This window comes from Mustelus asterias, chromosome 19 (genome assembly GCF_964213995.1).
Source record: "Mustelus asterias chromosome 19, sMusAst1.hap1.1, whole genome shotgun sequence".
In the NCBI taxonomy this organism is placed as follows: domain Eukaryota; kingdom Metazoa; phylum Chordata; class Chondrichthyes; order Carcharhiniformes; family Triakidae; genus Mustelus; species Mustelus asterias.
This window is the reverse complement of record NC_135819.1, coordinates 3,720,689-3,735,378: the sequence shown is the minus strand read 5'-3', so window position 1 is coordinate 3,735,378 and position 14,690 is coordinate 3,720,689. Positions and strand designations below refer to the sequence as shown.

General features: G+C 57.2%; 1 protein-coding gene across 2 annotated transcripts in view; it reads right to left on the bottom strand.

Moving 5' to 3' along the window:
- Positions 1-7,463, bottom strand: part of carm1 (coactivator-associated arginine methyltransferase 1) — a 75,663-nt gene extending 68,200 nt beyond the window's left edge. Inside the window, exon 1 of one of the 2 annotated variants that reach the window (XM_078234883.1) lies at positions 7,302-7,463. In XM_078234883.1, the coding sequence (XP_078091009.1) occupies positions 7,302-7,443 (142 nt within the window). In that variant the 5' untranslated portion in view covers positions 7,444-7,463. The remainder of the gene's footprint in view (positions 1-7,301) is intronic. The other variant, XM_078234884.1, reaches the window with a different exon arrangement.
- Positions 7,464-14,690: the final 7,227 nt, after the last annotated feature.

Genomic DNA, 14,690 nt, shown 5'->3' with positions numbered 1-14,690 from the left:
GGGGAGAAGGGGGTTCAGAGTGGATCCCGGGGCGATTCAGAGTGGATCCCAGGGGTGGGGGGGGAGAAGGGGGTTCAGAGTGGATCCCAGGGGGGGGGGGGAGAAGGGGGTTCAGAGCGGATCCGGGAGGGGAGAGAAGGGGGTTCAGAGCGGATCCCGGGGGAGAGAGGAGTGTGTCCGGAGCGGATCCCGGGGGGGGGGGGGAGAGAAGGGGGTTCAGAGCGGCGCCCTGGGGGGGGATAAGGGGGTTCAGAGTGGATCCCGGGGGGAGAGAAGGGAGTTCAAAGTGGATCCGGGGGGGAGGAGAAGGGGGGTTCAGAGTGGATCCCATGGGGGAGAGAAGGGGGTTCAGAGCGGCGCCCTGGGGGGGGGATAAGGGGGTTCAGAGTGGATCCCGGGGGGAGAGAAGGGAGTTCAAAGTGGATCCGGGGGGGAGGAGAAGGGGGTTCAGAGTGGATCCCATGGGGGAGAGAAGGGGGTTCCGAGTGGGATCCCGGGGGGGGGGGGGGAGAGAAGGGGGTTCAGAGTGGATCCCGGGGGGAGAGAAGGGGGTTCAGAGCGGCGCCCTGGGGGGGGATAAGGGGGTTCAGAGTGGATCCCGGGGGGAGAGAAGGGAGTTCAAAGTGGATCCGGGGGGGAGGAGAAGGGGGTTCAGAGTGGATCCCATGGGGGAGAGAAGGGGGTTCCGAGTGGGATCCCGGGGGGGGGGGGGGAGAGAGAAGGGGGTTCAGAGTGGATCCCGGGGGGAGAGAAGGGGGTTCAGAGTGGATCCCGGGGGGAGAGAAGGGGGTTCAGAGTGGATCCCGGGGGGAGAGAAGGGGGTTCAGAGTGGATCCCGGGGGGGAGAGAAGGGGGTTCAGAGTGGATCCCGGGGGGGAGAGAGAAAAGGAGGTTCAGAGTGGATCCCGGGGGGGGGGAGGAGAGAGAAGGGGGTTCAGAGTGGATCCGGGGGGAGGGGGAGAGAAGGGGGTTCAGAGTGGTTCCTGGGGGGGGGGGATAAGGGGGTTCAGAGTGGATCCCGGGGGGAGAGAAGGGGGTTCAAAGTGGATCCGGGGGGGAGGAGAAGGGGGTTCAGAGTGGATCCCATGGGGGAGAGCAGGGGGTTCAGAGTGGGATCCCGGGGGGGGGGGGGGAGAGAAAGGGGTTCAGAGTGGATCCCAGGGGGGAGAGAAGGGGGTTCAGAGTGGATCCGGGGGGGGGGGGGAGAAGGGGGTTCAGAGTGGATCCCGGGGGGGGAGAGAATGGGGTTCAGAGTGGATCCGGGGTGGATAAGGGGGTATTGAGTAGATCCCGGGAAGGAGAGAAGGGGGTTCAGAGCGGATCCCGGGGGAGAGAGGAGTGTGTTCAGAGCGGATCCCGGGGGGGAGAGAAGGGGGTTCAGAGTGGATCCCGGGAGGAGAGAAGGGGGTTCAGAGTGGATCCTGGGGGAAGAGAATGGGGTTCAGAGTGGATCCCGGTGGGGGAGAGGAGGGCGTTCAGAGTTGATCCCGGGGGGAGAGAAGGGGGTTCAGAGTGGATCCCTGGGGGGGGAGGAGGAGAGAGAAGGGGGTTCAGAGTGGAACCCGGGGGAGGGGGGGGGGAGAGAAGGGGGTTCAGAGTGGATTCGGGGGGGAGGGGAGAAGGGGGTTCAGAGTGGATCCCCGGGGGAGGAGAAAAGGGTGTTCAGAGTGGATCCGGGGGGGGAGAGGAGGGAGAATGGGGTTCAGAGGGGATCCCGGCAGGTGGGGGGGGGGGGAGAGAAGGGGGTTCAGAGTGGATCCGGAGGGGGGGGGGGAGGAGGGAGAATGGGGTTCAGAGTGGATCCCGGCAGGTGGGGGGGGGAGAGAAGGGGGTGCAGAGTGGATCCCAGAGGAGAGAGAAGGGGGTTCACAGTGGATCCGGGGGGGGGGGTGGAGAAGGGGGTTCAGAGTGGATCCCAGGGGAGAGAGAAGGGGGTTCAGAGTGGATCCCAGGGGAGAGAGAAGGAGGTTCAGAGTGGATCCCGGGGGGAGAGAAGGGGTTCAGAGTGTATCCCGGGGGGGGGGGGGGGAGAGGGGGTTCAGAGTGGATCCCGGGTGGTGGTTGGAGGAGGGGGTTCAGAGTGGATCCGGGAGGGGGGGGGAGAAGGGGGTTCAGAGTGGGTCCCGGGGGGGGGGAGATAAGGGGGTTCCGTGTGGGTCCCGGGGGGGGGGTGAGAATGGGGTTCAGAGTGGATCCGGGAGGGGGGAGAAAAGGTGGTTCAGAGTGGATCCTGGGAGGTGTGGGGAGAAGGGGGTTCAGAGTGGATCCCCGGGGGTGGGGGAGAGAAGGGGGTTCAGTGTTGATCCGGGGGGGGGGGGAAGAGAAGGGGGTTCAGAGTGGATCCTGGGGGGGAGAGAAGGGGGTTCAGAGTGGATCCCGGGGGGGGGGGAGAAGAGGGTTCAGAGTGGATCCCCGGGGGTGGGGGAGAGAAGGGGGTTCAGTGTTGATCCGGGGGGGGAGATAAGGGGGTTCAGAGTGGATCCAGGGGGGGGGGAGGGGAGAAGGAGGTTCAGAGTGGATCCCGGGGGGGGGGGAGAAGGGGGTTCAGAGTGGATCCCGTGGGGGAGAGAATGGGGTTCAGAGTGGATCCCGGGGGGGGGGGGGTCAGAGTGGATCCCGGGGGGGAGAGAAGGGGGTTCAGAGTGGATCCCGGGGGGGGGAAGGGGGTTCAGAGTGGATCCGGGGGAGGGGTGAGAAGGGGGTTCAGAGTGGATCTCGGGGACGGGGGATAAGGGGTTTCAGAGTGGATCTTTGGGGGGGTGAGACAGAAGGGGTTTCAGAGTGGATCCCGGTGGGGGAGAGGAGGGCGTTCAGAGTTGATCCCGGGGGGAGAGAAGGGAGGTTCAGAGTGGATCCCGGGGGGGGGGGGGGGGGGAGGAGAGAGAAGGGGGTTCAGAGTGGAACCCGGGTGAGGGGGGGGGGAGAGAGAAGGGGGTTCAGAGTGGATTCGGGGGGGAGGGGAGAAGGGGGTTCAGAGTGGATCCCCGGGGGAGGAGAAAAGGGGGTTCAGAGTGGATCCGGGGGGGGGGGGGGGGAGAGGAGGGAGAATGAGGTTCAGAGTGGATCCCGGCAGGTGGGGGGGGGGGGGGAGAGAAGGGGGTTCAGAGTGGATCCGGAGGGGGGGGGGGGAGGAGGGAGAATGGGGTTCAGAGTGGATCCCGGCAGTTGGGGGGGGGAGAGAAGGGGGTGCAGAGTGGATCCCAGAGGAGAGAGAAGGGGGTTCACAGTGGATCCGGGGGGTGGAGAAGGGGGTTCAGAGTGGATCCCAGGGGAGAGAGAAGGGGGTTCAGAGTGGATCCTGGGGGGGGGGGGAGAGAAGGGGGTTCAGAGTGTATCCCGGGGGGGGGGGGGAGAAGGGGGTTCAGAGTGGATCCCGTGGGGGCGAAGGGGGTTCAGAGTGGATCCCGGGGGGAGAGAAGGGGGTTCAGAGTGGATCCCGGGGGGTGGGAGGGGGTTCAGAGTGTATCCCGGGGGGGGGGGAGAGGGGGTTCAGAGTGGATCCCGGGTGGTGGTTGGAGGAGGGGGTTCAGAGTGGATCCGGGAGGGGGGGGGGAGAAGGGGATTCAGAGTGGATCCCGGGGGGGGGGGGGGGAGATAAGGGTGTTCGGTGTGGGTCCCCGGGGGGGTGAGAATGGGGTTCAGAGTGGATCCGGGAGGGGGAGAAAAGGGGGTTCAGAGTGGATCCCGGGGGGTGGAGAAGAGAAGGTGGTTCAGAGTGGATCCTGGGGGGTGTGGGGAGAAGGGGGTTCAGAGTGGATCCCCGGGGGTGGGGGAGAGAAGGGGGTTCAGTGTTGATCCGGGGGGGGGGGGAGAGAAGGGGGTTCAGAGTGGATCCTGGGGGGGAGAGAAGGGGGTTCAGAGTGGATCCCGGGGGGGGGGAGAAGAGGGTTCAGAGTGGATCCCCGGGGGTGGGGGAGAGAAGGGGTTCAGTGTTGATCCGGGGGGGGGGGGGAGATAAGGGGGTTCAGAGTGCATCCTGGGGGGGGGGAGAAGGAGGTTCAGAGTGGATCCCGGGGGGGGGGGGAGAGAAGGGGGTTCAGAGTGGATCCCGTGGGGGAGAGAATGGGGTTCAGAGTGGATCCTGGGGGGTTCAGAGTGGATCCCGGGGGGGAGAGAAGGGGGTTCAGAGTGGATCCCGGGGGGGGGAGAAGGGGGTTCAGAGTGGATCCGGGGGAGGGGGGAGAAGGGGGTTCAGAGTGGATCCCGGGGATGGGGGGGATAAGGGGGTTCAGAGTGGATCTTGAGGGGGGGTGAGACAGAAGGGGGTTCAGAGTGGATCCCGGGGGGAGAGAAAGGCATTCAGAGTGGATCCCGGGGGTGAGAGAAGGGGGTTCAGAGTGGATACCGGGGGGGGGGGGGAGAGAAGGGGGTTCAGAGCGGATCCGGGGGGGGGAGAAGGGGGTTCAGAGTGGATCCCAGGGGAGAGAAGGGGGTTCAGAGTGGATCCGGGGGAGGGGGGGGGAGAGATGGGGTTCAGAGCGGATCCGGGGGGGGGGGAAGAAGAGGGAGAAGTGGGTTCAGAGTGGATCCCGGGGGGGGGGGGGGAGAGACGGGGGTTCAGAGTGGATCCCGGGGTGTGAGGGGGGAGAAGGGGGTTCAGAGTGGATCCCGGGAGGAGGGGAAGGGGGTTCAGAGTGGATCCTGGGGGGTTCAGAGTGGATCCCGGGGGGGGGGGGAGAGAAGGGGGTTCAGAGTGGATCCCAGGGGGAGAGAAGGGTGTTCAGAGTGGATCCGGGGGGGGAATAAGGGGGTTCAGAGTGGATCCCGGGGGGAGAGAAGGGGGGTTCAGAGTGGATCTGGGGGGGGGGTAGAAGGGGGTTCAGAGTGGATCCGGGGGGGGAGAAAAGGGGGTTCAGAGTGGGATCCTGGGGGGGGAGAGAATGGGGTTCAGAGTGGATCAGGGTGGAGAGAAGGGGGTTCAGAGTGGCCCCCAGGGCGGAGAGAAGGGGGCTCAGAGAGGATCCGGGGGGGGGGGAGAGAAGGGGGTTCAGAGTGGATCCCAGGGGGGGGGAGAGGAGGGGGTTCAGAGTGGATCCCGGGGGAGAGGAGGGGGTTCAGAGTGGATCCCGGGGGGAGAGGAGGGGGTTCAGAGTGGATCCCGGGGGAGAGGAGGGGGTTCAGAGTGGATCCCGGGGGGAGAGGAGGGGGTTCAGAGTGGATCCCGGGGGGGGGAGAAGGGGGTTCAGAGTGGATCCCGGGGGGGAGAAGGAGGTTCAGAGTGGATCCCGGGGGGGAGAGAAGGGGGTTCAGAGTGGATCCCGGGGGGGGGGAGAGAGAAGGGGGTTCAGAGTGGATCCCGGGGGGGAGAGAGAAGGGCGTTCAGAGTGGATTCGGGGGGGGGGGGAGAGAGAAGGGGGTTCAGGGTTGGTCCCCGGGGGGGGGGGAGAGAAGGGGGTTCAGAGTGGATCCTGGGGGGGGGGGAGAGAAGGGGGTTCAGAGGGGATCCGGGGGTTGGGGGGGAGGGAGAAGGGGGTTCAGAGTGGATCCCGGCGAAGGGGGGGGGGAGAGAAGGGGGTTCAGAGTGGTTCCCAGGGGAGAGGGAAGGGGGTTCACAGTGGATCCCGGGGGGGAGGGGGTTCAGAGTGGATCCCAGGGGAGAGAGAAGGGGGTTCAGTGTGGATCCTGGGGGGGGGGGGGGAGAGAAGGGGGTTCAGAGTGTATCCTGGGGGGGGGAGAGAAGGGGGTTCAGAGTGGATCCGGGGGGGGAGAGAAGGGGGTTCAGAGTGGATCCCGGGGGGGGGAGAGAAGGGTGTTCAGAGTGGATCCGGGGGGGGGGGGTTCAGAGTGGATCCTGGGGGGTGGTGGGAGAAGGGGGTTCAGAGTGGATCCGGGAGGGGGGGGGGAGAAAGGGGGGTTCAGAGTGGGTCCTGGGGGGGAGAGAAGGGAGTTCAGAGTGGATCTGGGGAGGGGGATGAGAAGGGGGTTCAGTGGATCCTGGTTGGGGGGGGGGGGCGGAGGAGAGAAGGCGTTCAGAGTGGACCCCTAGAGGGTGGGGAGACAAAGGGGTTCAGGGTGGATCCGGGGGGGGGGGGAGAAGAGAGAAGGGGGGGCTCAGAGTGGATCCCGGGGGGGGGGGGGGAGGGGGTTCAGAGTGGATCCCGGGGGGGGAGAGAAGGGTGTTCAGAGTGGATCCGGGGGGGGGGGGGGTTCAGAGTGGATCCCGGGGAGGGGGTTCAGAGTGGATCCCGGGGAGTGGTGGGAGAAGGGGGTTCTGAGTGGATCCGGGAGGGGGGAGAGAGGGGGGTTCAGAGTGGGTCCTGGGGGGGAGAGAAGGGGGTTCAGAGTGGATCGGGGGGGGGGGGTGAGAAGGGGGCTCAGTGGATCCTGGTTGGGGGGGGGGGGGAGGAGAGAAGGGGTTCAGAGTGGACCCCTAGAGGGTGGGGAGACAAGGGGGTTCAGGGTGGATCCGGGGGGGGCGAAGAAGGGGGTTCAGGGTGGATCCGGGGGCGAGAAGGGGGTTCAGAGTGGATCCCGAGGGGGGGAGAAGGGGGTTCAGAGTAGATCCGGGGGGGGGGGGGAGGGGGTTCAGAGTGGATCCTGGGGGGGGGGAGAAGGGGGTTCAGTGTAGATCCGGGGGGGGGCAGAGAAGGGGGTTCAGAGTGGATCCCGGGGGGGGGGGGTGAAGGGGGTTCAGAGTGGATCCCAGGGGGAGAGAAGGGGGGTCGGAGTAGATCCTGGGGGGGTTCAGAGTGGATCCCAGGGGGTGAGAAGGGGGTTCGGAGTAGATCCTGGGGGGTTCAGAGTGGATCCCAGGGGGTGAGAAGGGGGTTCGGAGTAGATCCTGGGGGGGGGGGGGGGGGGGGAGGGTTCAGACTGGATCCCGGAGGGGGGAGGGTTCAGACTAAATCCCGGATGGGAGGGGAAGGGGGATTCAGACTGGATCCCGGGGGGGGGGGGGGGGTCAGACTGGATCCCGGAGGGGGGCGGGGGTCAGACTGGATCCCGGAGGGGGCGGGGGTCAGACTGGATCCCGGAGGGGGGCGGGGGTCAGACTGGATCCCGGAGGGGGGGGGGGTCAGACTGGATCCCGGAGGGGGGGGGTCAGACTGGATCCCGGAGGGGGGCGGGGGTCAGACTGGATCCCGGAGGGGGGCGGGGGAGGGGGTTTAGACTGGATCCCGGAGGGGGTTCAGACTGGATCCCGGGGGTTCAGACTGGATCCCGGAGCCGCTCCCCGGACCCGGAGGCCTCGGCCTTTCCCCGGGCTGTGGTGCCGAGGCGGGCGGTCCGGACCGGGCTGTAGGCCGCGCTGTGTCCCCGGGCTCTCCCCCCTCCCCCCTGCCCGGGCCGCTGGCACTCACTGCTGTACAGGCTGATGCAGGCGCTCTCCGGACCCGCTTTGATCTCCAGGCGGAGCGGCTGCTGCTCCGAGCGACGCTGGATCTCCCCGTTCTGATCCCCGATCGACAGCAGCCGCACGCCCGGGAACACCGTGGCGGCCATTTTAACAGCAAACAGCCCGAGTGCGCGAGCGGCGGCGGGGGCGCGCGCACTGCCCCACCGGGGGCGCGCCTTTAACCACAGCGCGCGGCCCCGCCGGAGCGAGCGAGCACGCGCACCGCACCGCAAGGGGGAGCCCGAGAGCAACAGCAACAGCAATACCAGCAATACCGGGTTTAGACCGCACAGTGGAGCCCGTGAGCATCAACCTGCAATACCGGCTGAGACCACATGGTAGAGCGCGGGAGCATAAATACCAGACTAAACCACACTGGGGAGCCCGTGAGCTTCAGGCTGTAAATACCAGTTTAAACCACACGGGGGAGCCGGTGAGCATCGACCTGCAATACCGGGTTGGACTACATGATAGAGCCCGTGAGCATCAGGCTGTAAATACCAGTTTAAACCACAAGGGGGAGCCCGTGGCAGCTACCGGCAATACCGGATTAGGCCACATGGTGGGGCCCGTGAGCATCAGGCTGTAAATACCAGTGTAAACCACACGGGAAAGCCCGTGAACAGCTACCGGCAATACCGGGTTTGACCACATGGTCGAGCCCGTGAGCAGTTCAAACCACGCGGTGGAGCTCGTGAGCATCAGGCAGGCTGTTAATGCCGATTTAAACCACACGGTGGAGCTCCTGAGCATTGACCTGCAATACCGGGTTGGACCACAGAGGGAGCCCGGGAGCATAGATACTAGACTAAACTACACAGGGGAGCCCGTGAGGATCAGGCTGTAAATACCAGTTTAAACCGCACGGGGGAGCGCGGGAGCAGCCTCCTGCAACGCCGGGTTAGACCACAGGAGGGAGCACGAGAGCAGCAACCTGCAATACTGGGTTAACAACACCAAGTTAAAGTCCAACAGGTTTATTTGGTAGTAAAAACCACTAGCTTTCGGAGCGCTGCTCCTTCGTCAGGTGCAGTGGGAGATGTGCTCACAAACAGGGCATACAGAGACACAAACTCAATTTACAGAATAATGATTGGAATGCTAATCAAGCTAATCAATGCTAATACAGCTAATCAAGTCTTAAAGGTACAGACAATGTGAGTGGGGAGAGCATTAAGCACAGGTTAAAGAGATGTGTATTGTCTCCAGACAGGACAGCCAGTGAGACTCTGCAAGTCCAGGCAAGTTGTGGGGGTTACAGATAGTGTGACATGAACCCAAGATCCCGGTTGAGGCCGTCCTCATGTGTGCGGAACTTGGCTATCAGTCTCTGCTCAGCGACTGTGCGCTGTCGTGTGTCGCGAACGTCTCCTTGGAGAACGCTTACCTGAAGATCAGAGGCTGAATGCCCGTGACCACTGAAGTGTTCCCCAACAGGAAGAGAACAGTCTTGCCTGGTGATTGTCGAGCGGTGTTCATTCATCCGTTGTCGTAGCGTCTGCATGGTTTCCCCAATGTACTGGGTTAAACCATAGTAAGAAGTCTCACAACACCAGGTTAAAGTCCGGTAGTTAAAGTTTGGTAGCACTCCGAAAACTCGTGCTACCAAATAAACCTGTTGGACTTTAACCTGATGTTGTGAGACTTCTTACTGTGCCTACCCCAGTCCAACGACGGCATCTCCAAATCAGGGTTAAACCATAGCGGGAGCACGAGAGCGCCATGCTGTAATACCAAGGTAAACCACAGGAGGGAACATGGGAGCACCATGCTGTAAATGCCGAGTCAAGCCACACGAGGGAGTGAAGCACCATGCTGAAATACCAGATTAAACCGCAGGGGGGAGGTCGAGAGTAGCATGCTGCAATACCCGAGGAAGTCACAGGATGGCGAAAGAGAGCAGTGCGGAGCCTCACACAGCCCCATTGGAGGGAATCTGATAACAGGCATGCAGCCTAAATATCTGAGTTATCCAGTTTCACCATGTGTTTGGAAATTGCAAAGAGGAATGACTGATGTTGTGCTATTTTCTGCTGTGTTATGTGCGTTTGCAAAGATTTGGAAAATCAAGTGAAATCCAGTGGTCACTCAGTCAACCCCTGTGGACATACCTGAGAATTCATCCCCTCGAGCCTGCTCCGCCATTCAATAAGATCTTGGCTGATCTGACTGTCACTTCAGGCCCACCATTTCCACTTACCCCCGATAACCTTCCACCCCCTTGTTAGTCAAGAATCTATCTATCTCTGCTTCAAGATATTCACTGATCCTGCCTCCACTGCTCTCTGGGGATCCTCAGAGAAAAAACTGGGTAATGAACTGGACCAAGTGTTAGATTTGGTTGTGGGAGAGCACTTTGGAGATAGTGACCACAATTCGGTGTCTTTCATTATTGCAATGGAGAGGGATAGGGCCATACGGCAGGGCAAGGTTTATAATTGGGGGAGGGGTAATTATGATGCGATTAGGCAAGAATTAGGGAGCATAAGATGGGAACAGAAACTGTCAGGGAAAGGCACTAATGAAAAGTGGGGCTTGTTCAAGGAACAAATACTGCATGCCCTTGATAGGCATGTCCCTGTCAGGCAGGGAGGAAATGGCCGAGTGAGGGAACAATGGTTCACAAAAGAGGTTGAATGTCTTGTCAAGAGGAAAAAGGAAGCGTGTCTAAGGATGAGAAAACAAGGTTCAGTTGGGTCGCTTGAGGGTTACAAGGTAGCAAGGAATGAGCTAAAAAAAAGGGCTTAGGAGAGCTAGGAGGGGGCATGAGAAGTCCTTGGCGGGTCGGATCAAGGAAACCCCCAAGGCTTTTTACTCTTATGTGAGAAATAAAAGAATGACCAGGGTGAGGTTAGGGCCGGTCAAGGATAGTAGTGGGAACTTGTGCATGGAGTCAGAAGAGATAGGAGAGGCGATGAATGAATACTTTTCTTCAGTGTTCACCAAGGAGAAGGATCATGTTTTTGAGGATGAGAGTGGGATACAGGCTGATAGGCTGGAGGAGGTAGATGTTCTGAGGGGAGGTGTATTAGCAATTTTGAAAAACCTGTGGGTCGATAAGTCCCCTGGGCCAGATGGGATATATCCTAGGATTCTTTGGGAGGCAAGGGATGAGATTGCAGAGCCTTTGGCTTTGATCTTTGGGTCCTCACTTTCCACGGGGATTGTGCCAGAGGACTGGAGAGTGGCAAATGTTGTTCCTCTGTTCAAGAAAGGAAATAGGAATGACCCTGGTAATTATAGGCCGGTTAGTCTTACTTCGGTGGTCGGTAAGTTAATGGAAAAGGTCCTGAGGGATAGGATTTATGACCATTTGGAAAGATGCAGCCTAATCCGTGATAGTCAGCACGGATTCGTGAAGGGTAAGTCTTGCCTCACAAATTTGATTGAATTCTTTGAGGAGGTAACTAAGTGTGTAGATGAAGGTAGAGCAGTTGATGTTGTATACATGGATTTTAGTAAGGTGTTTGATAAGGTTCCCCATGGTAGGCTCATGAAGAAAGTAAGGAGGTGTGGGATAGAGGGAAATTTGGCCAATTGGATAAGTAACTGGCTATCTCATAGAAGACAGAGGGTGGTGGTGGATGGAAAATTTTCAGACTGGAGACCAGTTACCAGCGGTGTACCACAGGGATCAGTGCTTGGTCCTCTGTTATTTGTGATTTTTATCAATGACTTGGAGGAGGGGGCTGAAGGGTGGATCAGTAAATTTGCTGATGACACCAAGATTGGTGGAGTAGTGGATGAGGTGGAGGGCTGTTGTAGGCTGCAAAGAGACATTGATAGGATGCAGAGCTGGGCCAAAAAATGGCAGATGGAGTTTAACACTGATAAGTGTGAGGTGATTCATTTTGGTAGGACAAATTTGAATGTGAATTACAGGGTCAACGGCAGGGTTCTGAGGAATGTGGAGGAACAGAGAGATCTTGGGGTCCATATCCACAAATCTCTGAAGGTTGCCACTCAAGTGGATAGAGCCGTGAAGAAGGCCTTTCATGTGTTAGCGTTTATTAACATGGGGTTTGAGTTTAAGAGCCGTGGGGTTATGCTGCAACTGTACAGGACCTTGGTGAGACCACATTTGGAATATTGTGTGCAGTTCTGGTCACCTCACTATAAGAAGGATGTGGAAGCATTGGAGAGAGTGCAGAGGCGATTTACCAGGATGCTGCCTGGTTTGGAGGGTAGGTCTTATGAGGAAAGGTTGAGGGAGCTAGGGCTGTTCTCTTTAGAGCGGAGGAGGATGAGAGGTGACTTAATAGAGGTTTATAAGATGATGGGGGGATAGATAGAGTGGACGTTCAGAGACTATTTCCTTGGGTGAATGTAGCTGTTACTAGGGGGAATAACTATAAGGTCCATGGTGGGAGATATAGGAGGGATGTCCGAGGTCGGTTCTTTACTCAGAGAGTGGTTGGGGTGTGGAATGGACTGCCTGCTGTGATAGTGGAGTCAGACACTTTAGGAACTTTCAAGCGGTTGTTGGATAGGCACATGGAGCACACCAGGATGATAGGGAGTGGGATAGCTTGATCTTGGTTTCGGACAAAGCTCGGCACAACATCGAGGGCTGAAGGGCCTGTACTGTGCTGTACTGTTCTATGTTCTCCTCTCCGCCTTAAATGGGAGTCTGCAGATTTTTAATCATGTCTCCCAGTTCTAGAGTCTCCCACAGGAGAAAACATCCTTCCAGCATCCACCCTGTAAAGTCCCCTCAGAATCTTAAATGTTTCAATAAGACCACCTCGCATTCTTCTAAATTCCTTATCTCATGAAGAAATGTTGAACAAAGGGTGGCACAGTGGTTAGCACTGCTGCCTCACAGTGCCAGTTCCCACATTCGATTCCCACCTGAGATCATTGTCCTTGCGGAGACTGAACGTTCTCCCCGTGTCTGCGTGGGTTTCCTCCGGGTGCTCCAGTTTCATCCCACACTCCAAAGATGTGCGGGTTAGGTGGATTGGCTATGCTAAAATTGACCATGCTAAAATTGACCCTAATATCAGGGGGACTAGCAGGGTAAATGCATGGGATTATGGGGCCTGGGTGGGATTGTGGTCAGTGCAAACCTGATAGGCCAAATGGCCTCCTTCTGCACTGTAGGGATTCTATGATTAAGCTGGAGTTTAGAAAAATGAGAGGTGGTCTTATTAAAACATATGAGATCCTGCGGTTATTTGATAGGATTTGATATTGGGGGAGTGACTTAAACTAGGGACCAGTTTAAGAATAAGAGGTCTACTGTTTGAGATAGATGAAGATAATACTTTTCTTCCCAAAGGGTTGTTATTTTTGTAATTCTTTTCCCCAGAAAGCAATGGAGGCTGGGTTATTGAATTTATTCAAGGTGGAGTTCGACAGTTTTTTGATAGACTAAGAATTATTGGGGGTGTTACAATTCCAGCTGCCGTTACCTACTGGACAAGTCAGATCCCAGGACAGAATCTGGCTTCATAGATCCTCACTTTCATTGATACATGGAAGGCTGTTAATGAACAAAGTCACAGAAACTGCTGATAAACCTCTAACAAAATAATAAAACATTTATCAAACAAGAGATAAATTATAATACACTATTCCTTCACCCCAGCCATACCTTTACAGATTTGTAAGGATAACACAAGTTACAAAATCTATCTTATACTCTAACGTTCACAGTACACACACAGTCTATTTGCACCAAACTGTGACCTGTGGTTGGGCACACCACACCCTAAAACCAAGTGACAGAAGCCACCCAAAACAACTATGGATTTTTCAACTCCCCCAGCTGTTTGTCACACTGTGAACCAACTGGTCTCATTGGAACTCGGACTTCCACATAAGGGTTTCCAACCCCCACTCTCAATGAACATGCCTTAGAATCTTCTCCCAAATTACACTTTCTCTTGGATATTTTCACCAAGGATCCACATCCAGGGTTTCGACCTTTCCTTTTGATATTCCTCTACCCTGGATCATCACGTGCATTCAAGCTTCTGCATAATCTCTCAGGTGACCAGCTGCTAAAAGAACACCACTACTCCACAAGCTGTATTAACATATCACCAATCCTTGGGTCACCTTGGATTTCAGCTTCTGTCAAGCTGATTGCATCACCTCCTGCAGCTTTGCCTTTTAACCTGGAACCTTTTTTCTGTTCCTCACTCTCAACTTCATTCAACAGAACCTTTTTTCCATATTCCGTATTCTTTGTTCCTTTGACTGAAACTCTTCTGGGAACTTGCTTCTGTCCCTTTCCCTGGTTTCTGGGACTTTCTGTTCTTTAGCTTGGGACCTGATGTCTGCAGTCTACTTTCATGTCTTGCTTTCCTGTTGTTATGCCCAGTTAGCTCATGCTGCCTCTCAATTTATGGGTGGTACGGTGGTACAGTGGTTAGTACTGCTGCCTCACACCACCAGGGGCCCAGGTTCACTTCCGGCCTCGAATGATAGTCTGTGTGGAGTTTGCACATTCTCCCCACGTCTGCGTAGATTTCCTCTGGGTGCTCTGCTTTCCTCCCACAGTCTAAAGATGAGCAAGTTACTTGGATTGGCTATGCTAAATTGTCCCTTAGTGTTCAACGATGTGCAGGTTGGGTTGGATGGATAAATGTGTGGGGTTACAGTGTTAGGGCAGGGAAGTGGGCCTGGATAGAATTCTGGATCAGAGAGTTGGTGTAGGCTCAAAGGATGGAATGGCCTCTTCTACACGGCAAGGATTCTATGATTCTATTCCAGCGGTTCTGTGAGCGCTGCTTACTCCTGGGTTATCTTCTTTCAACAAAACAAACTGCTTCTGCTTTTCTGTGTGGGTCCTTGGTTGCTAAGCAACAACCTAGTTTTTCATACCTTGTGTTTATTTTAGGGTTTGTAAAAGCCTCATTACAATGCAGGCATCTAAACAGACCCAGAGGTTCACAGGCAACTGAAAAAAAATTAAACCAAAACCCAAGTTCTTAACTCTTTCTTAATACAAGAACACAGGAACACAAATTAAGCTTAAACTTAAAGATGTATCTTACTCCCAACACACAAATATAAATTACTTAAACTTTCTTGATTTCCTAACAGGGCAGATGGTAAGTTGAGTTGATCAGTCCTGACCTTATTGAAAGGTGGAGCGGATTCAAGGGGCTAAATGGTCTACTTCTGCTCCTAATTCCTTTGCTCCTGTGGATACAGGTCCAACCTTTCCTCATAAGATGACACCCTCATCCCAGGAGTCTGTTGAGTGAACATTCACTTCTAATGAAATCATATGAGGAGTACTCTTGATGTGGACTTAATCAATGCCCTGTAGTAGTGTAGCAAAACCTCCCTACTTCCCTATTCCATTCTCCAATAAATGACGACTTTCCATTTGCCTTCCTAA